The sequence below is a fragment of the Buteo buteo genome, chromosome 7 (genome assembly GCF_964188355.1).
Source record: "Buteo buteo chromosome 7, bButBut1.hap1.1, whole genome shotgun sequence".
Classification (NCBI taxonomy): domain Eukaryota; kingdom Metazoa; phylum Chordata; class Aves; order Accipitriformes; family Accipitridae; genus Buteo; species Buteo buteo.
In genome coordinates this window covers 20,392,837-20,417,234 of record NC_134177.1, presented here as the reverse complement: position 1 = coordinate 20,417,234, position 24,398 = coordinate 20,392,837, and the positions used below count along the sequence as shown (strand labels likewise).

The 24,398-nt window shown below is 38.6% G+C and overlaps 1 protein-coding gene across 6 annotated transcripts in view; it reads right to left on the bottom strand.

The window, feature by feature from the left end:
- Positions 1 to 24,398, bottom strand: part of DOCK10 (dedicator of cytokinesis 10) — a 166,536-nt gene that overhangs the window by 29,638 nt on the left and 112,500 nt on the right. For all 6 annotated transcript variants that reach the window (XM_075031846.1, XM_075031844.1, XM_075031842.1 and 3 more), the window contains exons 19-37: positions 24,076 to 24,168; positions 22,060 to 22,183; positions 21,786 to 21,907; positions 21,016 to 21,102; positions 20,379 to 20,471; positions 18,229 to 18,347; positions 15,282 to 15,351; positions 11,857 to 11,970; positions 10,527 to 10,598; positions 9,746 to 9,892; positions 7,753 to 7,836; positions 4,872 to 4,968; positions 3,502 to 3,546; positions 2,837 to 3,012; positions 2,592 to 2,708; positions 1,454 to 1,565; positions 612 to 733; positions 412 to 526; positions 178 to 244 (exon numbers count right to left, since the gene is read on the bottom strand). In XM_075031846.1, coding sequence (XP_074887947.1) covers positions 178 to 244; positions 412 to 526; positions 612 to 733; positions 1,454 to 1,565; positions 2,592 to 2,708; positions 2,837 to 3,012; positions 3,502 to 3,546; positions 4,872 to 4,968; positions 7,753 to 7,836; positions 9,746 to 9,892; positions 10,527 to 10,598; positions 11,857 to 11,970; positions 15,282 to 15,351; positions 18,229 to 18,347; positions 20,379 to 20,471; positions 21,016 to 21,102; positions 21,786 to 21,907; positions 22,060 to 22,183; positions 24,076 to 24,168 — 1,976 coding nt within the window. The remainder of the gene's footprint in view (positions 1 to 177; positions 245 to 411; positions 527 to 611; positions 734 to 1,453; positions 1,566 to 2,591; positions 2,709 to 2,836; positions 3,013 to 3,501; positions 3,547 to 4,871; positions 4,969 to 7,752; positions 7,837 to 9,745; positions 9,893 to 10,526; positions 10,599 to 11,856; positions 11,971 to 15,281; positions 15,352 to 18,228; positions 18,348 to 20,378; positions 20,472 to 21,015; positions 21,103 to 21,785; positions 21,908 to 22,059; positions 22,184 to 24,075; positions 24,169 to 24,398) is intronic.

Sequence of the window (24,398 nt, the reverse complement as noted above, 5' to 3'; positions counted from 1 at the left end):
ATTTTATTAGTAATGTCTCATTACGATTTTGGAAGATTATAGCAAAATAGTCTAAGATACAAGAGCTATCTCAGCCTATTCCACAAGGTGGACAAACCCAAAGAGAAATTACTTGCAGCAGTCACTTTAGAACGTCACAATTTAACATCAAATCAACCAACCACAAAGTGAACTTACTCTAAGATGCTGAAAAAGTCGGTTATTTCTGAGAATGGTGCTCGCAACCAGTAGGAAATCAGTGCGTCTAAAGGGAGATATTAAAATATATTATGTATCTGTTACAGAGAATTAAACTTGACGTAAAGCCTGTAAAATACACAGTTATTTATTCTAATTTGATGTTTATTTGGATTCATCATTCACAATATTTTACAACAATGTAAATTAGGTAGTGAGCGCACATTTTCTTACCTTCTGAAATGGTTTTCATAATGTGAAGAAAACACATAAGAAGGCTTCTAGTTTCAGCTTGATCCAACTTGTCAAAACGAAGAGTTGATCCAATCAAAGACAAAGGTCTCATGATCTGTTGAATTGGCAGCAAAGGGCCTTGTTAAGTATAGTGACAGGATTCCACCTCTAGTAACCATTTTCAACATTTGCACATGTACCTTTTCACACGTGTCAGTTCTCTCACTGTTTTTTTCATTGGTACTTGGGTTAGATTCAAGACTTGCTAAGGAAGCTCTGGAGTCAGCATGGTTTGCTGCAGAGATAGCTATTGATGAAAAGGCTGTAAATGAAAGTCATAGCAAACATGCTAAACTAAAACATTTATGGATACAAAAACTAACAAGAAATATGGAAAACTTAAAATGTGTCACATGCTGGATTGACACCAGTGCTTTCAACTTCCAATAGCAAAGCTATTGATGGGTATGCTTAGTACTGAAAACATGCGACCGGTTGAAGTAAAATGATTCAGTTTGCTGTTATTCATGGTGTTAAAATAGCCTGTTGCATTCTGTAAGGCCTGACCTAAAGACACAAAAAACAGTGGAAAGATGCCCATGCGCTTCCCTGAATTTTGAAATGGGGTTTGGAAGAAGTAAACAAAGTAAGTTGTGTTTCTACCCTTCCATTAAGCCTGGAAAAACTAAGAAAACTTGCCTCCAAGAGACTTCAGAAGTTGACAGGAGAAACCTTGGAACTATTCTTAAGTCAGGCAGAAACTACAAGAATGAACTCAGGCAGAGGGATTTGTGAGAGCCTGAATACTGGCATCATTCCAAAGCAGGAGCATAAGTGAAGCAGTGGAAGAAGAGCGGCTTCACAAGAGAAATAAAAATCAATCCAAAAACACCCAAAGGGAAGAGAAACATTGTATACCATGTTTCCCTGAATATTGTATGAAATGGGTTAATGATATCCTCCATGAATACTAAGCAGAAAGCACGATGGATTGAGATACACAGAAATCTACTTGTGTGCATGTTCAATCTGTCATTTATACCTGCTATAGAGTTCAGAACATCTTTGGAAAAGGACGTGTCCACAGAGTTTGCATGTTTCATTGCTGCCTGGCTCTGAAATCCTCCGGCTGTGCTCAAGTCATCCCTAGATCCCTGTATTTTGAAAGAAACAGAACAAATTCCAGTAAATGATATCACTCAACTTTCATAATGACAGCACACCCAATAGGCTGTTCTTAGACACTGAGCTTGAAAACTTACTTTCAGTTTTTTAGACATGACAGCCTTAAAAGATCCAAGGCTTGCCATAATAAGCTGAATAGTTACCTGCAATACGAAACCCTCTCATAATTGAAGTTCTAAAGGACAGAGCAAGTCTAACTGTGTTTGCTTTTTAAACACTAGCACAGCATTGGGAAAGAAGCATTAACTGCTGTTAGCAGTGATGACGAAACAGGCTCATTTTCTGGAAGGACTGAAAGACACAACACTCCTGCAGAAATGTGTTTCTAGTTTTTAAAGCAGGGCTATGATTATAACACATCTAATCTTTTAAGAAATAAACAACCATGCTCCTCCACATGTGCAGTATATACAAACATTTTCTGTGGTGGTAAAACTGTTTTATGATGTTTCTGTGGGTACAGAGACTCCTTCATCTCCTCGTATGCACTCCCTCTGCCTCCTGATATAGTACACGGTCCCTCTGTTGTACCAGTGAAACTGCTTGTGGGTTCATGATGTAATACTGCAAAGATTCTGTGGGCAGTGGGAGCTTTTCTTTACAACAATGTTTCCTAGCCACCTGCCAAGGGACCTGCCTGAGGACAGGGTCCTCAGCCCCCAGCCTGCAGCACCAGGGCAGACATACTGGACGGACTGGCTGGGGCTGCAAACCTCTAACTTTGAGTTTCCAGTCCTGGGACAGCCAGTGTCCTGGGTCTCTTCCAGACCCACAGTCTGTACCCTGCCAGTACAGACTTCTGGGGCCCTGCAGGTGCTCTGCAAATTGAGACCTTCCAAATTAAACACCATGGGTGCAAACAAATCAGCATTTTCAGAACTGCATTTTGTTAGTTAATTTGTGACCAGCATAAACTTGGACCTCTTCCCACCAGATTGACTGGGTCAGACCTCATTTTGATTGTTTCAGTGTTCTGAAAAAATCACATAAATTACCTGATTGGAAGTATTGACATTGAAAAGGAACATATCCTTCATGTAAATCCTTGGCATATTGTCCAAAAGCATTCCATAGAGTGGCATGTACAAGTTTGCTATTTGTGCCTGTTTTGCCTAAAAAATAAAAGATACAACATATTCCTGAAGAAACTAACATATACTAGTGGCTAAGGAAGTTTCATATATGTTTAGCTACTGTATGAACAAGCAAATGAAAAAGAATAAACAAACAGTTTCTTTACCGGCTCTGCGTATCGATCATCAAATGAATGCTTTGCCATTAAGTTTTTAAGCACAGCCAAAGCTAAGTGCCTAATATCCTGGTCTTCTTGCAAGGCAAAACCAACCTCCCGCAGCAGGACTCCAATTAGAAAATGTTTACGGCAAAATTCATTGGTCAATGTGTACTCTGGAATATCTTGGAACAGAATGGACAAGAATACTTAAATTAATGTATAGGTTACATACACCCCCCCCCCTCATTTTACAAATTTTCAATAACTTTTATTGATTTAATCCACTGTTAAACCTTGATTTCCTGATCTGACTGCCCCATTCTTGCTCCCTCACTTGCTAGAATGAATTAATCTAATATTATTATTTCTTGAAATCATGCAGTTTTTACAATTTAATAATAGACAATTTATATACACATTCCCATATGAGACTCTCAAATGTTTTGCACATAATAAGATGTTTTGCACTTCTTTCAGGAACAGAGTCCAACCTGTTGTTCTCATATTCTAGCTAGAAGAGTTCTAAACCACAGAGATCCATACTCATTCCACTTTTGAAAATGGTAAATAATTTTTGCCTAAGTTTGCCACAGTTAAGTGGCAGCAAAGTAAATCTTACAGCTCTCGATGCACAATTCTGCTTACTTCTTATGCAGTCATTTTGTTCATACCTGATGTTCGATATTCCTGTGTTGACTCTGAAGGCGTCACAGGGTCTTCATTTTTCATAAACATAAAACAAAAATAGGCAAAAATAATGCATTTTTTTACTTATTAAGTGTAAATAATATATTTAGTTTGTTGTTTGTTTTTTTTTTAAATTTGACTCAAATTTGAATGAAACAGCTTCTACTGTTAAAGAAAGCTATGAGTGTCAGAACTGAACTCACTTTTTGGTGCTGAAAACTGAAGCAAGAAGGAGATAAGGGCCCCTGGTTTGAAAGATGCTGCATAGAGAGATGATTCTGCCTTCCACTGGAAGATACCTTTCACTCTCAGCAACTTGAAGGACCACATCCCAGGTGAACTCCTCAGAGTCCACGGAAAACTGTCAGAACTGGGAATTGTGCCCAGAGCCGAAATCCCAGCGCCTTTGAAACCAAGCGGAAAAGCACCCAGTACTGTGCATTGGCCACAAAGTTAGGTTTGAAGTAACAGATTTCAATGCACAAGATGGAATGCATGGAGGCTGCTGGCTTTGGGGCACAGGCAGGGTAGATTCACTCCTGTGGTAGAGCATAGGCAAACCTGTTCATGCTTCTCTGCAAAACAGGGGTTACACACAGTATCCCCTGCCTTGAGAAGCAGCTCAGGAGGTATTACTAACAGATTCTGAAATGGGACTCTCTTGCCTCACTGCTCCAGCTAAAACACTGCAGTATGTGTTGACCATGTAAAGTCCAAGTCCTCTTGCCAGAGGCCAAGAAAGTAAATGCACTTGGGAGAAAAGGGCTATTGCGTGGGACCTGTCTGCCAGTCCTTAGAGACACTCTGAAGGCAAAAGTACCAATGGCCTATTATCTGAGAGATGGATGTTTCCAAACTCCTGCTGCATGTCCAGTTCAGATCTTCTCCACAAAGGAGGGGCTGTCACACGGACAAGTCATACTCCCAACAGTGGCAGGAAAGCTTGTTCCCAAATAGCAGAGTTCCACAATGTCCTTATCACTGCTTCAGCTTCTTCCCCTTCCCGCTGTACCTGTTCAACCCATTCCCTAGCTCACTGCCTCCCAAGGCTACTGCAGCTTTAGTAATTAGTCCTCACAAATAGTCCAGTTCATTCACCTCAAAACTTCCAGCAAAAGAGTCACCTCCCACTGCCTAACTGGACTGTCAGGGGTGGCATTTATTTACAGGTACACTGAAATGATCTTACTTTTAGCACTTACTTACACTGTTTAAATACCGCACCTGAAAAGCCATCTGGGGCTTCTGTGCCTGATGTGCAGACATGATACTTCAGAGAGTTAATGGCTATCTGCTCCTTGAACCTTCCAATAATTCACTGTTGTACAGAAACCCTTCTGGGGTGGCACCTTACCAGGAATGTTTGAAGACCGTATGGGCAGGCACAGAGGGATAAAGTGCTCATGGTGACAGACTTCTTGGAGAAAGTCGAATTTGAACTGATGTAAAGTCTGAAAATTACAACAGGAAATGACTCAGGGAAAATGGTAAGACAGAGCTGCACTACTATTTATCTCTACCTTCAAAATTCGTACTCACACCCAACAATGAAACCTTACAGCGTGTTATGACAAGATGCGCAAATAATAAACAATTAGTTTTCATCTCTGTTGTCAAATGAACTTGTCACTATCAAACAAGCTTTTTGGATTCCTCAACTATGATTTTGTATTGAAGATGTACTGATAAATATCAGCTTGATCCAAGCTAAATATTTAAGGTATATTTAAAGCTACACTGGGTCTTTTGATAGTACATACCATAGTGTATAATCATAGTGAAGTATCTTCTCCAGTTCACATAAATTTGGGACCGTCATAATTATTATGCCTTTCTCCCCCCCCCTTTTCTTTTTTTTTTTTTCTTTTTTTGGTCAACCAAATACAAAGTTTCAGCCACATGGGCCAGATCCAAAACTTACTGATAGTGGTGAAAAGTTCCTCTATTGATGCCAGTGAGTTCCAGCTCCGAGGGATTTGGGTATTATATAATTGTGTTATTATTTCCTTAACAACTCCCTCCCAAGAAGCTGTCCATGATCTTTTGTGGAGCCTTGCTACTGTCTCAAGAATTTATCATTCCCACTATAATGATGTGCCACTGAGACATAAAGATTATACATGGCATCCAGTAATAAATTTTTATTTCCATTTTCTTGGCTCACTGTTCTCAGTGGCAGAAAGCAGTTATTCAGGACTACCAGTACGACACTGTATCAATCTAGGTCAAACATTTGCCCTAGAACTAGAAAGTACCTGTAAAGGTCTTTTATTTGCCCTGTTGCTTGTCTGTCAGCCCCTAAATTTAAATAGTAGCCCCTAAATTTAAATAGTAGCATTTCTGCTGCCACTGTCAGGCTAGGATACCTGGAACATGCACTTTTCAGAGTCTGAGTAGTGGATGGTGGGGAATTTTTCCCTGAAAAGTTTTATTACACTGTAGTACCTTATCAGGAATACAGCTGGACATGCAATTCAGAGTCTAATGGCGAATAAAGAAATGAAGCACCTGACATGTTTCCCAAGAAGAACTGTGACATTTTGAGGGAACACAACAAAGAACTGAATTCTAATGAGGTATTTCAACTTTTGAATAAATATTTCTCAAAACAATGTTTAAATGTCAATGTACAGAATACTGCAAGGGATATTTCTGTGGAAGAGAAATTATAATGCTTCATTCACAATTACAATAAATTAAAACTGCAATGTTATAGACTGATATACCCACAAAATATTTATTCAGGCAGCAATATACACTGTTAAATTTTCTGAAGAGAGAAGTCAGATTGCAGTATCATCTTTTTGATACATAAACAATCCACTTAAAGAAGCAAAATACACAGAAAGAAATCCTGCAGCACGTTTAAACAACTGTCTTTTGCTTAGGCATCTGACTGAAAATGAAAACAATGCAAGGCCTCTCTCTCCTTGAGGTCAGAAATCTCTGATTTTATTTTGTGGCTATTGTTTTCAAGTGCTGCAAAGCCTGTTCCAGTGGTACATCTGTCTCAGCTCCACAGTGATTCCACTTCCATGCATCCTGGCAGATGGCTCTGGAGGGATTCTGGGTGGCTTGCAATGCGCATGCACTTACTGCCAAGGAGGTGTTAAGTTCTCCTCTGCACACTAACTAATCTCAGGCTTTTCCGCTGGCCATTAATTGGCTTTTTTAATTAAACATCTGTTTCTGTGGTTGAATGTATTTAGGGAAGTTTGAAATGTGGAAACAATTTTCAGATTGCATAACATTATTTACAGAATTATAGACTTCAGGCTATGACATTAATACTGACAGACTCCTTCTACGTCTGTTCCAGAGATTAGGTGAAAGACCTGAGTGCAGCATGAAGTTGGTTTTAGTAAAAAGCAAAACAGACCTGGAGTAATCTCACTTATTACCCACAAATGCCCAGATCACCACTGAAGAATTATAAAAAGTTAATGGACAAAAGTTTTGTAAGCTTTTTTTGGGAAAGATGAGGCATTCAAAGTGTGCATTTTGGATACATTCTGTTATCTATCATCTTGCATGCTCTGGTATGATGGCTCAGAAATCCAGTCATGGAGGAGAAAAAGCCTATGACTCATCCTCACGGATGAAGAGTAAAAGGAGTCAAGCTGAATAATTTGGGGACCTCTTGCAGTTTGAAATTTATTGTTCAAACTGTATCACTATTATAGGTATTACTGAAGAAATTCAGGCTGCAGGGAATTTTCCTCATAGTAAGCACAAACTAATTTGGAGCAGACTGGCTTTCTTGTATCATCAATGCAGTAAGAGCATACCTTTCATTCAAAGTAACTGAGATGTTACATTCTCACTTGAGTTTACACAATGGTAACTTGTTCATATGCTCTTACTTTAGTCTCCTCAAAGAAAATTACTGCCAACTGCTGCTGCTATTTATGAGCAAACCACAAGTGTGCTCTCCAAAGAATCAAAGCTTAAATTCAGCCTTTTGCGTGCTTTGGTCTGAGCAGTCTTTGCAGAGTCTGCTCTCACAGGGCTCGGTGAGTAGTTGGACACGGCTGTTTACTCCCAGAAAAGGGGATAGATGGCTCAAAAACAAGAGGTTTTAAACACATATTTACAGTAAATGTTTTCACTGACTTGAGTTTTGAGCATGGTGAAGCCATGGAATAGATCATAAATAGTCTCAATATAAAAATATTCTGCTAGCAAGTCTCTTTGGAGAAAACAAAACCAACTAAACAAAAAAATCAAAACCATACCTTGCTATCTCCTGTTCCAAACATACTTATATAATTGTTGACCACCTTGAACACAAATCCACGATCCATAAATGTAAAACAGCGCTAAAAAAGGGGGAAAAAAAATTTAATATTTTATAGCCAAAAAAGCAGTACACAGCCTCACTTACCTGTTTGCCTTGCGTCACCTATAAACTTGAATCATCTGCAAAGGTGAAGTTAGTCTTACAGCAGGGCAAGGAAACCCAGGGAACTCATGAATCTGGCTTAATTTTTTAATTCATTTTCATTAATAATAAATTGATAAAACTTTTCATTTTCACTGTGTCTACAGTCTAAAATAACTCCCACAGCGTACAGTGCACTAGGAGAAAGCTTATTCATGTACTGCAATACTCAATGACTAGAGGTGGTACATGATGGGAGCTGACCTGAATATCTCCTTCAGTGACAGAGCAATGACTCTTGAGGAATCAATCCAGCCACAATACTCACTGTCTATGAGCTACGTTATCTCTCTGGGAGCAAATATGCCACTACATTACTTTACAATGAGAACACTTCTCTTGCTGACTGATGGGGCTAAACAGCCAGAAGGTGTAAAGGTTTTTGAGAGCCTTGGTGCTACTGTTGCTGACATTTTTTCCTTGCAGAGTCAGCCTACCAAATAGGGAATGCAATCTTGAATTCCCTCTTTCTCTAGTGTTCCTGAACTCTGCAAAACTAGCAAAGCCCCAAGCCTTTTGTGACACAGCATTCAAAGAAGGCTGCTGCAATACCAGCCTGGAGAAAGCCATATCATCTCTAACCTATGTAATTCTTTCCGGCAGACTAGATTTGAAAATAAATTAAAACACAGCCATATGCTGTATCATAAAACACAACATTACTGCCTTCCCAGTTTAGCTGAGTAACACACAAAAATAGCATGCAAATCTGCAACATCGCCACAAGTGCAACACCACACAACTACTGACTAAGCCCTTCCATCTGCGCTCCTGCCTCAAACCAGCATCATCTTCCAAATGATGTAACACTATGGATAGATACAGCTTAACGTCAGTATGACAACAGCAACTAGGGCTTCCGTACGGTATCAGCAACAGAGGCCAACACAGTGGACAGCAGGTTTATAATTTATTTCACCAATGTATGAAAGGAGAAAAATCCACCTTCAGTTTGTGGTTGTTTTCCTTATAACCTCACAGGAACATTTTATTGCTGGAATACTGCTCTCTCCTAATGCTGTGCTTCAATTTGTCATTAAAGATTTGAGCCTGGGTTTCAGTGTGTACTACATACAATGCTCTGTACATCATTAATGTACATCATTCCATTAATGGAAAGGGGGACGGTGTGTGTGTCCAGTTTAAATCTAGACTAAGTATCCAGCCACACAACTTATTGAATAGCAATTTTCCCAGCTAATTCAATGCTGGGAAAATAAAAATGATTGAGAAATATTAGGACAAAACCATAAAATGCAACCACTTTCAGTGACTTTTCCACAGCACACATGTATTTTCTTATATTTTGTAAATGAAAGGGCATTTCAGAGTTAAAAACTCTTTCACCTAATACTTGCAATTTGCTTAGGCTGGTTTGTAAAAGCTACCCACTCTGGTTGTGATTAAGAAATATTAATCCACCCACAGTCATTCAGAGCTATAGTATTTAAAGAAAAAATACCAGCTCAGCTCTAACTACAGTTTCATCCCTTACCAAACTTTTTACCCATTTGAATGTAATGTAGCAATCTGCAAAATTTGAAAACTTGGGCTCTTTCAGAGAATAGATATAAATGAATCAGAACTGCTTTAAAGCAGACTTAGATAAAGCTTTTGCATTCTCAAAGACTCAAGAAAACTGAACTATAGGTCAACACTAAACTTGGAAATTGAGCCATCATTCACTCAGAATTGTTTTTATTCCCTTTGACTAGACTAGAATAGTCTGAAGTTTGCATTAAGTATGGGGAAGGAAGTGCATGTTCTGTAATGACAGAACATCTCACCTTAAGAAATTTGGCAGCACTGTAGTTCGCATTCCTGGTTTCTTCAAGAGCATCTTTGTACTTCCAAACAACATGGTCTGCTAAGACCATCACAAGTGTATCCAGCTCAGTTTGAAATGACTCTGGAAACCTCTGAGTTCGAGAAACCTAATCAGGGAATAGATCACCATTTTAGGGAGTACAATGTTGCACATTAAACCTGAAAATACATTCAGGCCAAGAATAAACACTATAAACCACAAGTCATTCAACATAGAAGAAGAATATTCCTAGAGTTCCATGGATCTCCTCTGAGTATATCCAAAGAACAATCTGGTCCATAGGAAAGTGGGAAATCTTATCCTTGGATTTCAGCACAAGCATACTAAGAGCATCTTTGATAATCAGGCAGAAAAGAGGTCAAAACACTGATTTCCAGCTATGTAAGGTTTGCTCAAAGCAAAGTAGAGTTTCTAGATCATTTATTTGCTGTCTGGCATAATCACTTGTTGGGTAACCTGCAGAAATTAGAGAATTGTCATTCCATTCTAACCCACATGTTACAAAGCTGACGCAACTGTTTTTTCGGCCTACCAGTTCTGTACAAGCAAGAATAGGTTTGAGCCTAGCAGGTAATATGATGTTTTTGTGGATAAAACCAATAATTTACAAAGCGTAAAAACACTTCTTTTTTGACCAGTCAAGAAGAAAAGTCCAAGTATGTGTATTTCCCAGGATTCCACATTTTAGATTTTCCTAAGAGACGGCTTGCCTACTTAATTAAGATCATGTATATACTTACCTTTGTTTTGTTTGTATCAACCAAGTGCTGTGCCATCGATTTTAAGATAACTGCAAAGAAGAACCAGGAATGCTGCGCAAAAGAAGGAAAAAAGAGATTAGGAAAAGTGATTATCAGATAAACACTTTACAATGCATTACCATCCATTTCTTATAGATGGATTGCATTTCGCAGTAATGCACAATGATAAACTCTGTGTGACAAATAAATTAAAGAACCTAAGTGCCATGTATTTGAGTGACACTGGATCATGTCCCTAAGAGAGCTGAAGCCGTCTCAGACACTGTCACTGTGGCGCTGTGCAATAAGGAGTCCACAAACACCACTCCTACAATCCCTCCATTCCTGCTGAGCACTGCCTTCATTGTTTGTTTGCAGGTAACTGGCAGAAGTGGAGGATGCAGAGAACCTCAGAGAACCTCAGCTGAGAATAAACTGCTTTGTTAGTTCCAGCAGCTTGGTAATTTGGCCCAGAATAAGATGGTGCTTGTTTAAAGGATAAACAGGGTGGTTCCTCAAGTACCATTTGTAACAGCGAACAGGTAGGATGCAGATTAATAGCTGTATCCTCACATATCTCAGGGGAGATGTGAAACAAATACACTCAAAAAGCTTACAAATTGCAACCCCCCCCCCCCCCCCGCCCCGCCCCCAACAAACCCAACCACAAGTACTTTTCCATGGCCCAGGTTTCCTGCAGGCCAGCTTTTCTGCTTTTTTCATCCTATTTTTGCTATTCCAGTGGCTCAAGCACAGGAAATCGGAACAAGTTCACTCTGAACTGTTGAACATATTTTTGCCACTGGGAACTCCTGAGCTGCGCTGGCTAGCTCTTATACCATATCCAACAGGATCAGTGATGGGGCTTGCACATGTATGAATTATTAGACCTTGTTTGATATGAGAAATCTCAGGAAACCTCAATCATTTTCATTTTGGTCACTGTCAATCAAAAGCAGCAGCTGAAATCAGATACGAATGTCCTACTTACAGATGAATATTCATCCTGCATCTTCCAAAATAAAAATTAAAACAAAGTATCCTAAAAGTAATTGCTCATATCATATTGTGTAAGAATTAGGTTTCTGACTCAGACTATGCTGTAAAAGAAAGGAGGAATTTTATTATGCAAACCATGGCATTCTGAGAAATGTGTTATGCTGAGAAACTGTAGCAAGTCTGGTAAGTCGGTCTGTTGAATCACTGCAGGATGTGATTTGTGCAAAGCTCATATGGGGAAAGAGGATTGGAGAAAGAGATGTCACAAGTGAGTTTCAGGCAGAAAACCAGTAGTAAAACTACAAATGTGCTAATTCAAGCTATCATTCACCTTTAAAACCTGTTTCACGGTTACTTGGTCATTTAACTTCAGAAGACCGGTCATATTCTTGGCCACCTCCTCATGAACAGTCCTTTCTTCAAATGATTTGGTCCGGAACACATACTGAAGAAGAAAGGAAAAATAAAAATTATCAAAATGTATATTAAAACAAATATAAAAAACCTCAGTAGGAGAAGATAAATTATTTATACACCACTAACAGCTGACAATCTTTGCCGCCAAAATATCTTGACTGAACAATACAGTCACATAAAATTTAATTCCCCTAGCAGTAACAGCACAACACTGCTCCCCTACAAAATCCCAGTTTTAAACACAAGTTCCTGTTGATTTCAGCTTAATGTGAACCAAGAGGAATTTCTGCTTAAAATCAGTGCTACAATTTATTTTTTCAATAAAGCATAGGATCCTGACACCTCTAAACTGCCTTTCAAGCCGTTTCACCAGGTGAAAAAAAGAATAAGCAAGCAGAGGAAGTACGGAGGGTTTTTCACCCACCTAGTCAGGGCCACCTTTCACTTGCTCCTTTCTTCCACTGGCAACGGCTAGGCAGAGCTGGTAACAACTCTTCATCCTGAAAGGTGTAGAGCACCCACTGGAGCTGACAGAAGGGGAAAACTACACCCCTTTTAGAAATCAAGACCTCAAGGGAGGAATTTATCACCAAGCTGCACAGAACTCATAAATCTAGTATGAGTTTTATTCAACATTTTAAGCTAATAATTTGGTACTGGGATCCATTACTCCTTCCCTAAAGCAAGAGCTCTGCAGTGCATCAGTTGAGATGAAATAACTTTTCAAGTCAACAAGGTAGGTGAAAGAAAGGAATATCACTTGAAAATATCTTATTAATATTCAGCCTTGTTTCCAGAGCAGATGCCATAAGCTTCTCCATATGCAGTTTGACAATTCTGGGTCCAGTTATTTAAGTCAGTGTAATTTTGCATTATTATTGCATCTGAGTGACTCACAATTCTCAACTTACTTATTCCCAAAACAGCATTTCTAAAGTAGGTATTAATTTCCTTACAGATGGGCAAGAGAGATTAACAGTTATTGGCTTTGGCTGCTGCTGGAAATGGGAAAACAGGCTAAATGAACTTCTGGTGTGGCCTAATAATCACCTGTTATTTCAAAGATATTTAGCCACAATAGGTGTCTATTGCAATTTTGAAAAGTTATTGAGTAGAAGAGGTGTTAATACCCATTTAATTAACTACATTTAAATGTTACATAGGTTATTTATTTTGGAGCCTGAATAGTTCTGCTGGACCTCAGCAGAATTCCTCTGTGCTTAAATCAGAGCACTTGAGACTAAAATTTGACTACTAAGATGCTGAGATGCATCACCTGTAAACACATACTTTCCTGCAGTATGAAAGTAAATCCATACCATAGAAATACCAAGCAACAGTTGTCAACACTGAAATTAAAATAGTTTTCCCATTTAGCAACCTAACTCCTACCATTTTTTCATTATTATACCCATGAACATGCTAAGGTTTCTGGGTTCATCAGGAATGTATTTGCTTTCACTTTATTCCTAAAGTTAATTTACCCCCCCCCCCTTATGTCACATTTATTAGTCATAATCCACAAATGAAACGTATGTTATGAAAACTACTTGTTGCACAGTAAATCAGAATATCATTACAGCCAGAAGCCCATACAGACATTTGTCACTCATAACTTCTTTCCATGACTGTGGGGGATCACTCATTGCTATCGTGACCTCCAGTAGTTCTGTCACCACTGAACCAGAGCAGGCCAAGAGACAAAAGTGATGGTAATGTCTACTTCAATTCTTCTAACAACCTGCAATTCTCCTCTATGCTGCTATTTGAAATACACAAATAAGTTAATAAATATAACACTCTAAGATATTACAACTTACTCGTTACTGATTCATCTAGTAAGACTCAAACAAAATTTTCCAGCCCTCTCCCCCGCAATTAAAAGGGAGGGGAAAAAAAAAAAAGGCAAGTGAATGGAAAAAAACCCACCAGTGTAACAGCCTTAAATGAGGTTCTTCTATTAATTTTTCTACCCATGCCCGTAACAGCAGTTAATGTATTCTTCTACTTAAAAACATGCTGTTCATAAAATTCTCAGCTTATAAAGCTGTTACCCAAATATACTATTGATGAGATACTTGCTGGCCAATAGCATTATTCATACTCATTTAATGGATATTCAATTGATACAGGTAATAAGGAGATCATCTTCAAAGAAGCCACTCCTTTGGCTTTTTAAGTAATACTACAGTTTGCCCGCAATCAAATTCCATACACAGAACATATCCATATATATATATTCTATATATACCCTCTTCTTCAAAACAATAACGGATGAAAAAACCTTAGTAAACAGGGAACAGTTACAAGAATCTGAACTCCACAGATGAGAAAAGAATTTATGCACAATAGCACATGCAAAGACACAGGATCTTGAAAGTAAAATCATGACTTAAGAAAATAATCAAAAGCTTGGTTAAAGAGCTACAGCTTTCTAAGAAACATACAGCTATCCTGCAACCATGAAGAGCACCCAGAAGTACCTCTTCCATAAAAATTACCACCTGTGGATACCTTTCAACTACAATGAGGGCAACCCCATAAATGTATAATACAGACAGCCAGATATTTTGAAGTGATAAATCCCACCACAGTCAAGACGAATGCTGCAAACTGTGAGCAAACTACATTAAATGTCTCTTACTGGTATCTATCTAGCTGAAGCTTCATGATCTTTCATGTAATTATCTCCCCCTTCCCTCCTCCCAAACCCTGCAAGGTGGGAAATTCCGAGTTTAACACTATTTCACAAAGACTGATGCTAAGGCTATGCTCCTAGAAGCTCAGTGGAAGTGCATTTGCACTAGGTCTTACTTCTAAAATATAAGTAAGCTCTAGTCATCAGCTGAGTATGGGGAATTGTCCCTCCCACATCCCAGTACCCTTTAAGAGTGCCCTGCAGCTTCCTCCTCCCGTGCTTGTTCAACCCGATGTGCTATGGAAAGCAAGCTGCACCATGCAGAGGAAACTCGAGCAGCCCCTTGTCCTCCTCAGCGGAGTAAGGCTGCGAGCCAGGATGCAGCCGAGTTTGGTGGAGAAGGACACTCCATGGAGTGTCCCTGCTCTACAGGATGTCCTTAAAGCACAGAGAGGCAGTGTAATTTGTTCAAGGTGACACAAGAAACTTGTGGCAGAGGAGGAGAACTGACTCAGCCTCTTCCAAATCTTATGTTAGCTTCCTAACCAGCCACCCAGCCTACCAGTGGCAGAAAGCTATGACGCAAATGCAGAAAAAGCTGCAAACAAGTACAGATAAGAGTAAACAGGAAAAAATCGCACCAAAACCAACCCCCCCCCCCCCCAATAGCCAAATAGTTAACAGTATAACAGCAATCATACCGTCACATAAGAATTGATGCAGTTGTCTAGTTGTTCTTCATGGCACTTAGCAACAATGTTAGTAAGAACCCTGCAAGATTAAAAAAATAAAAATAAAAATTGAGCTGGTTTGTGTCATAAGGCAGAGAAAGTCTATCTGATACATCACACTGTTCTGTTATTGTAACGTCATTTAAAACAGTCCATGAGGGATGTGATCCAAATGATGAATAGCATGTGCAGACACTGTCCCACTGGGAAAAAACAGTTACTCCCTGAGCCCTCTGCTTGCATGGATTGTGCTGTTACTTATGCATTCGGCCAGCTTTAATGATTATAACTGTACTAACATTACAACAAAAGAAAACTATTAACTAACTAAAGCTTATACAGACCTTAGATGATTAGGAATAAGGAAAATTAGATAATGTTAATCAAACAGAGAAGCAAGAACATCTTTCTGTAGGAGTGCTACTTGTCAGGTTCTCTGAGATCCTGGTAATTCTATAAAGCTCTGATGGCACTTGCTTATGATGGCACTGTTAATCAAAGACAAATACAAGCCTAGGCTCAAGCCCGAGCATGCCCCTCTCCTGCACTGTTTGCCCATAACCTTGGACTCAGGCCGAACCTGAGTGCCGAAGCACTCAGGAGCAAAAGGCCGAGCACAGCACCCTCTCGTTACTGCGCAGCAGAGAGAGGCTGGACACTTGGTGCAGCAATAGGTGCTCTGAGCTTCTGCAGATCAGCTTCGTGATCAGCGACACAGAAGAAAATTGCCTGGGTCATGCAAGCACCCACTCTCACAACCTGAGCTTTTACTGACAGCAGAGATGGCACTACCTGAGACCAAGTGTTTCAGCAAAGTTTTCTCTTCAATTTGTACATGGGCCATCTTTGAGATCATCCTGTTTCAGACAACACAAGTCCGAGCAAGAAGTCTTCTTCAACTTAACCACGAGATTTCCTCTTGATTATTGGGATCTCATTTTTTCAGAATACTTAATATAGAAAAGACTCTGCAATTTTATGATCTTATTTTTATGTTAAAAGAATGGGGAGGAAACAGTTCATGATCCTCAAATGTCAAAAATTAGTGAACCATATCTCAAATTCAGGGGTATGCATAATAACAGTATGACTAAAATGGATTATTAATATGCCTGACTGTGGTCCACATACAAGTAGTCATTTTGACTAGCTTGGTGATTTGAGTGTTTTTCTGCTGATTCTTATTATTGGATTCAACAGCTTTGTAATTCTTTTAAGTCAGTATTTTTCATATATCTCATTTCTTGCTGTTAGTAGGAGAAGTAAAACTTGTAGCAAAACACAAAAGCTATGACAAAATTAGTTGTGTCTATTCTGATCCTTCAGCCTTTATTCTGATTTGAAATTGAAACGAGTTCTGGCAAAGATGAGACAGAGAAATAATGACATGACTGGGCCCCCAGACAAGTAAAAAACCATGAGAGAGTATAAAAGGAATAATGTTTTCTCCCCAACACATAAGCTAATCTATGCTCTCATTCTGTTGTTGTTGCTTTTAATATGTTTAACACAAGCTGCTTCAAGCTATTCACAACAAAATACAATGTGTGTATATATAGGACACATCAATGAATGGCACACACGGCAGACATGCATATTGCTGTTGACATCAACTCTACCAGCACAAAAGCTACCACACATACAGAGAAAGACTGAGAATTCTTCTTTTCTTTTTTTTGGCCAGGTGGTTGTATAGTCCAAATCTGAAGCATGAAAAAATTAACATGCTTCCATTTTTCCATCTAATCATTAAAACTATTTTTTAACAGCTGCTTCTTATATAGCATTACCTTTCCAGTCATTTAACTGATACTGAAATTCTAGCCTGGGACACAATTCTTCATCCTAACTAGTCTCAACATCGATTGATTTGTTGGCCATAAAGGGGTGCTGAAAAAAGGTCCAACAACCCCTCTCCCTTTGAAAACAGTATGCAGTGATGAAATCACACACGTTTACAAGGAAACATTCTTCTAATCCTAGTGCCTAGCTGTGGTAAAACTGGACTTTGCCCTGCAAGGTGCCATGATCCTTCGATAAGGGATATTGAAACTTTAGCTTTCCAACGCTAAGATGAGGAATTCTGCTTCCTTGCTCCTTTAAGTTTTCCTAATTAATCTTTCTTCAGGAACTAATTCTGAAGAACAATCTGTGGAAAGAAAGAAAATATACTGGCAGCAGATTAGTCTAACAGGGCTGCTGAGGACAGTTGTCATTTTCTCCTATTAGTTGTACAGTAGTCCCCATGTTTAGCTACTGGCAAGTACAACAAAAATACCGCTATGGCCAAAAGAAAATGCAATGCAACTTTTTGTCCTCCTGCCGAGACCAATAATAATCTCTCCAGCATTTTTTTTTCCTGTTGCCCTGATTAACAGCATCAATAAAGACAATTTCGTTATGTGAGGGATGAGAGACTCGGCAGATCATTCCAGCTGTTTGCCTGCTCACTGGAAAATGCTTCCATTGCTCTTCAGTTATTGCTGATACACTCTAATTAAAAAATGCTCCAGAACAGTGTGACCTGGTTGTTTGACTCTGCATTGGATGTTGCAAGATGCTAAGCTCTTCCTATGCTGAACTCCACATCCTCAGACCCAAACATAAAGCAAAATTGATACTCAACTTTGTTAGGAAACACTTAGCTCCTTAAGAATGAGACCTTTACCTATGATTGCCTCAGGGTACAGAGGCACATCCACCATGGTCAATGATTTCCTAGTTGGTATCAGTCAGCCATGTGATACCACGCTCTTCTATGCACTATTTCGCAGAGCCGAGTGTTAAGGGGGAAGCAAGCATTCTCACCCACTGAAGTCTAACTGTCATAGTCAGCGTTTGTAAGAGCAGCTATAATTGGACTAATATTTGCACTCTAGAGTGAATTCTTCTCCTCATACAGAAAATACTCAGATACCTGGTAACAGCTGTTGTAACTTCATCATCACTGTTTTGCACCAAAACCCAGAAGAGTTGATTCAGGACTACAGGAAGAAAATTCATAATTACATGGATCTTCTCAATCCTCAGCAAATTCTGTAACGGATGTAAGAAAGAAAATGCAATGAAATCCAACATGAGCAATGAAAGCTGATTACTTGCTTTCCTGCTTCGGCAGGTAAAATGCAGTGCAGCCACTGGTGTAATAGCAGTAGGAAAACAGGACAAATAAGTAGAGGACCGGTTGCCCATGGAGTTTGTTTTAAATATGACCATCAACACAACTGTAGGTATTGTCTAAATTTCAGAATTCCAATATTTTGCTCTACTCTGACTTAAGGAGGCAGGGGAGGAGGGAAGAAAACGAGAGAGAAACCAAAACCAATTTTCATATTTCATTAAGGATACGTATGTCAGAGCAATAAAAGAACTTAATTACTATTTTCAAGACATGCAATTCCTAATATTTTTAGGAAAACTCATTCTTTTTATGCAGAGAGCTGATAAACTGAACTTGTTGTAACTAAAATACTTATGTTAAAAGCACATTGGTAAAAAATAGTATTGACACTCTAACCTGACTGGACTGACATTATATTATCGTCTCTGATCAAGCAGGATATTGAACTTTTAATTAAAAAAACCTCTCCTTCGAATTCCTCCTAGTTTTTTTATTTCAGTCATTTTCAAATAATTCCAGAATTTCTTCAAAGGTGTTAGTGATTTATAAATAAAAGCAAAATATTCTGGGGAAAATTACTTATTCCCTGGCTATATTGCTATGTTTCTATTTTCTAATAAAATTACTGAAGTCTTTTTAACAGGTAAACTATCAACAGCAAATAAAGAACAGTGCAATTCTGGTAGTTTAGGTAACTGACTTACTGACCATAAAGTTGTGAAGCTTTTATGGATTCCTAAACTTTGTCCAATATGCTCAATGGTTTCCCAAAAATTAATAGTTAAGGGCTTCATTCTGTAGAGGTATAACCTCTAAATAACACTGATGCTTTGATTTTTTAAAAACTCCCTTAATAATTTCTTTAAATTAAGACAGTATTTAAAAACAAAGCAACCCCTTTCAGGTCTACCTGCATTTATCAACAGAAGTAGTATCCACCTTTAGGGACTTGCCCGGACAACTGGCATGATTTATTGCAACTTACTGTTTGCTTATTAAAGCAAACATCTCTTCCCAAGCAGCTTTATAAAATCTGATTAAGGTACACTTAAACAGAAAAACATTAACAACGAAGGAAAGGGGGAAAGCACCTACATGACAGTAATATCTAAAGCCCAAAACGCCTATTAGATTTTACAGACTGCTAAAAGGAAAAATAATAATTAAAAGCTAGATGTATGATATTTTAGAGCTAGCACTGTGGAACAGGGTCACAGCTACCCTTCAGTCCTTTTGCTTATCTTCCTGTTGAAGCTCAGTAAGCAGATTGCAAAGCAAGAATGCTGAATTTCACCATTCATGAACAGGTAAAGAATCATGGCCCTACATTTACCTGCTGCTCTTCTAATTTGCTTGCTATACTCCCTCTTTGTCACAGCTTTTGACTTCTACTGAATACAGTCACACTTAATGCAGTTCTTGCTTATTCGTTTCATCTCTGCAGAAAGAGTATGTTCTTTCTGATTTCAGAACTTGACAGGCAACGAGCACCCTTGACTGATACATGCAGAATGCCCTAAACAGCCCTCTGGATAGCATTCAGGTTGTTAGAGTAAAAGTACAGTGTGCCAAGTAGGAGGTAAACATAAAATGTACCTAAGGCAAGAGAGGACTAGCAGGAATACTGCAGCTCTACAGGCTACAGCTGTTTTTCGTGGACATTCCTAGAGCAACGTGACACCATCCTTTAACAGGATTTGAGGCTTGGCATAGGCTGGATTATCAGAGTTGATGGGGCAGATGCAGCCATGCTCTAAATGAGGAGGGATGGGAGACAGCTCTGTGACCAGTAATGCATCTGTCACATCCAGTAAGTCTAACTGGAGTCATGGACCCATTGCCTCCTGGTAAGTCTATGCCATGTTTAGAATTATGCAGTGATGGATCAGCTGAGAGAAAGCCCTAATATAATTTTATAGCACAGTTCATGCTGCAGGTTACTTTACCTTACAAGAATTGATAAAGTTTGAGGTAGGAGGCTGAGATAGATCCTTTTCCCTTTCTTGGCACTGATGAAAAAAGTTATTCAGGTATAGATCCTAAAATGATAAACGTTTACATTAACGTATTTTATATAAAGGATTAGAATTCAGTTCCATAAATTGGTTAGAGCAATCACCTCTGATACCAAAACACACACTTGGTCCCTACCACCTTAGGCATAAGACACAGAAAGACAGATCAACTTACTGAGCCCAACCCATTGGCCAGCACAGCTTGCTATATACAACTTATTTCTAGGTGCTTTGACCACTCTTTTTTCAGTGTTGTGAGCAATTAATTTTTTCTTCACAGTCTAAGGGATTTCAATGGCCAGATTTTTTTTTTCTTCCTAGTGCTCATAATTTATTTTCTTGCTGTTTAAACTGATATTCCACGATTTTTCTGTTAGTATAATCTTAAATAATTTATATTTTTCCTTAAAGTGTGTATTCCATCATTGCCATCTTGCCCTTCTACATTCAAATAACCTTTAAATGTTAGATAAACAATTTTGTACAAGATTTTAAAATGTCTTTCAGACATTCCTTGACACTTTTTGTTTGTAAGCAGGTAACAGAGCAAAAAGGAAATTTGGCTTACCTGAGTATTTACTGTGGATACAACAAAAGTAGAGACTTTGAAAAGTGGTTTCCCACTATCTACCCATTTTACATCACAGCCGATCTGCTATTAAAACAAAAACAAAACAAAACAAAAATTTTCTCACTTATTTCCTACTTATTCAAGTCTGCATCAAATTTTCACTGCATAGCTTTGCATATGCACGTGCATGAACTCTGCTGGCTACTGTGCTTTCACAGCCGCAGAATTATTGCAATACAAACCCACTTTTCAGCACGTCCATGAACATTATCATTCAAGGGACCAGATCACTGCCCCACGCTGTCCTCACGACAACAGTAAAACAAACAAAAGGAGGCAGAAATAATCCAAACTGGACAGGATCAGTGGGAAAATGTGATATCACACCACAAAACTGGAGAATGAATCATGATCATGGATCACATCAGCTGGAGAATGAATGTCATACGACCCGAGTTTGTGAAAAGAGTTATTTTTGATCACTCTCATTCACATTTTGGAGAAGTTAGGTGTGATATTGTAGAATACACAGCTATAAAATACACTTTTTCCATACACACCTGTGAATTGGCAACATATGACTCTCAGTCCAGTGGTACATATATTATTTCATATACTCAATTACATGCACATGAATATTCTAAAACAGATACCCTATTTATCATTTACACTTACAGGTAAGTGCAAATGCAAATCTGATCTCATGTGAAACATCTGCAAATAAATGCTCTGTGCCATTTGAATAATATGAAAGTATGAATTAATACCTTTCCACTAGTTGGTTCTTGAAGGCTCAAGTAATTGGGAGGCAGACTGCTTGCCACTGGCACATTGTATTCTTGGGAAGCTAACTGGGCTTCTTTCAACAAAGGCAGCCATGTGTATCCCACTGCACACAAGAACAAATAGATATGACTCTTTGGAAAAACAAGCCTCTCAAGTTCAAAAGGAAGACAGTAATATCCAGCCAGAAATTCTTCAATCCTTATTTGAATGTACATAATTTAAATTTATAATTGAAAGTAATTCTACTACAGGTACCTGGTGTTTCCAGAGCCTCTTTCTTTTTGGCATTAGCTTTTGCATTTATGTCACAGGTGACATGATAAAATGAAAACAGAATGTGGTGTTTCTTATGGAGTTGAGTGGGAAGTTCAATTTTCACCTGAAATGTAAAATGTGACACCTCACTTTAGTTTAAAAATCGGTTAAATCAGGCATCAGAGATGGTCTAAATGAGTGACATCTCTCTCTACACAGAGACCTAAGTATAGCCTGCCTTTACTGGGTAATGTTTGTCTGCATGAGTAATAGATGCTCTCTCAAGGAAATTGTTTAAGATGATCATCCATCACTTTTACTTAAAACAGCTTTTTTCCTCTCTTTCTTGTGGATGAATATTTGCATTTATGATGAAAGAGCGTAAGATGAAAGAGGACAGAACTAAAGAGTGATGGACCCTGCTCACAAGTGATCACCTGCACTCTAGCAGCCATAAATAGCCATCACCGTTCTCATATTTTCAGGATGACCAAACCAAAAACTAAAATGACATCTCTGCTACTGCTTCATCATCATTTCATGGCAAAGACCAAGTAATAATGGCTGACGTGAAAATAAACTTTTATTTATGACTTCTGCTCAGTCTTAAATCCCATACCATGTCATCCATGAATCCCTACAGAGCGGATTTGAGGTATTGTAAACCTATTGGAATAAAAATACAAAGTAATCAAAACATGCTACCATAGGAACTAATAAAAAGGACCCCTTGCCCTTGTGAGCTATGATAAAGTTTATCCAAGCTAATCCTCTGCTTAAAGCAAGGTTTAGAAATTGTTGATAAATGCTTCCAGTGTTAAATCAGATTATGGGTAAGAATCTAATACCATAAACATAGATATGAATTGGGCATTCAAACATGGAGATTAAGACAACTTTCTTGATAACATACTACATTCTTTTAAAGACTGCACTTGCTGTACTAGGAACATTTAGGACAGGTGCATACCTCTTCCAGCCAAATCAGCTATTAAGATCCGAATTCAGCTCTTTGTTCAAGTTGAAAGTAATCTGCCCAAACCAGATGGCTCACTAGCATCACATGGAGGACATTTTCCGATGTGTTAAAATACAAAACACTGCTCGCAAAGGAGTAGCAGAGGGTTCAAGATCTCTGAAGATGTAATGCTTTAAGTTCCACCTCAGTTCCTAAACATGAATCTTATAATTGATACTTCACATGTAGTTGTACATTATCTGCTGGTCTTGCCTCTGCCATTTTATCAAAATAAATTTTAACTGAAAAAGGAAGTTTTTCCAAGATCAAGCCAACGATTTGGAAAATGCTGGCTATATACTAACGCTATTTGCCAGCCTTATCACTACACATAGAGCAGTAGTGGAAAATCCAGAACAGACATGTGACATTCATAGGCCATCAAACACCCTAGTCACTGAAGGGGCGAAATTAAGTTCACCTGCAGAAAGCCTGGGGCATCAATACTTGGTGTTGGTGAAATGTAAAGATGCATGTGCAACTACCATTTGGCAAAGGCCAACGTATGAACTCTACTCCATAGCTGCATCCTCAAAGGCACCAGCTAAATGACTTGCTGCAGCCACTGCACATCACTGTACATTCTGTTCAGACCACTGGATCAACAAAAAATACCCCAATGCAGATCTTGTATCTCAGAGAGGGATTTTTTCTGACATTTGGCTCCACCCTTCATCATCATGTTTACTGTTTCCATTAAATTCAGAGATGCAGCTGGACCCTTAATGTAATCCAGACATGCATTTTAGAGAGCTAGACTTTCCTAATTAATTCTACAGTATCTTAACTGTACTCAGAACATCTTACAAAACAAAGGCTTCACTGAGTTGAATTAAGAAAAAAACCCAAAATGTGAGACTGTATGTAAATCTACGTAACACAGGCCTATCCAGATACACAAGCAATTGTAACAGAAGTATTCTTTACACATATTTTTCTGTCTCATTGGCAAACATGTGGGATTGGCAGACATTTAATGAAAGAAAAAGCAGACTGACCTCATCATAGAAATCAGGGTTCTGGGAATGATGTAGCACAGCGGTGTAGGCTGCTGTTGTAAATAATGGTCCACCTGGCTTCCCATAAATACACTGATAAAAGTAACATGCTTTAATTACATTGTGAAATTCTGCTGATTATACTAGTCTTGGTATATCTAATATGCATGTACATTGAAAACAGTATTATGGAAGATTGATAATTACTTTGATCACATATTAAAAGAAATATTTTAAGTGCTCAAACCTGTAATTTTTTTATACATGCTTCCAGTAAAAGTCCACTGATTCTGTGAAAATTACCCTACATTGTACTAAGCAAT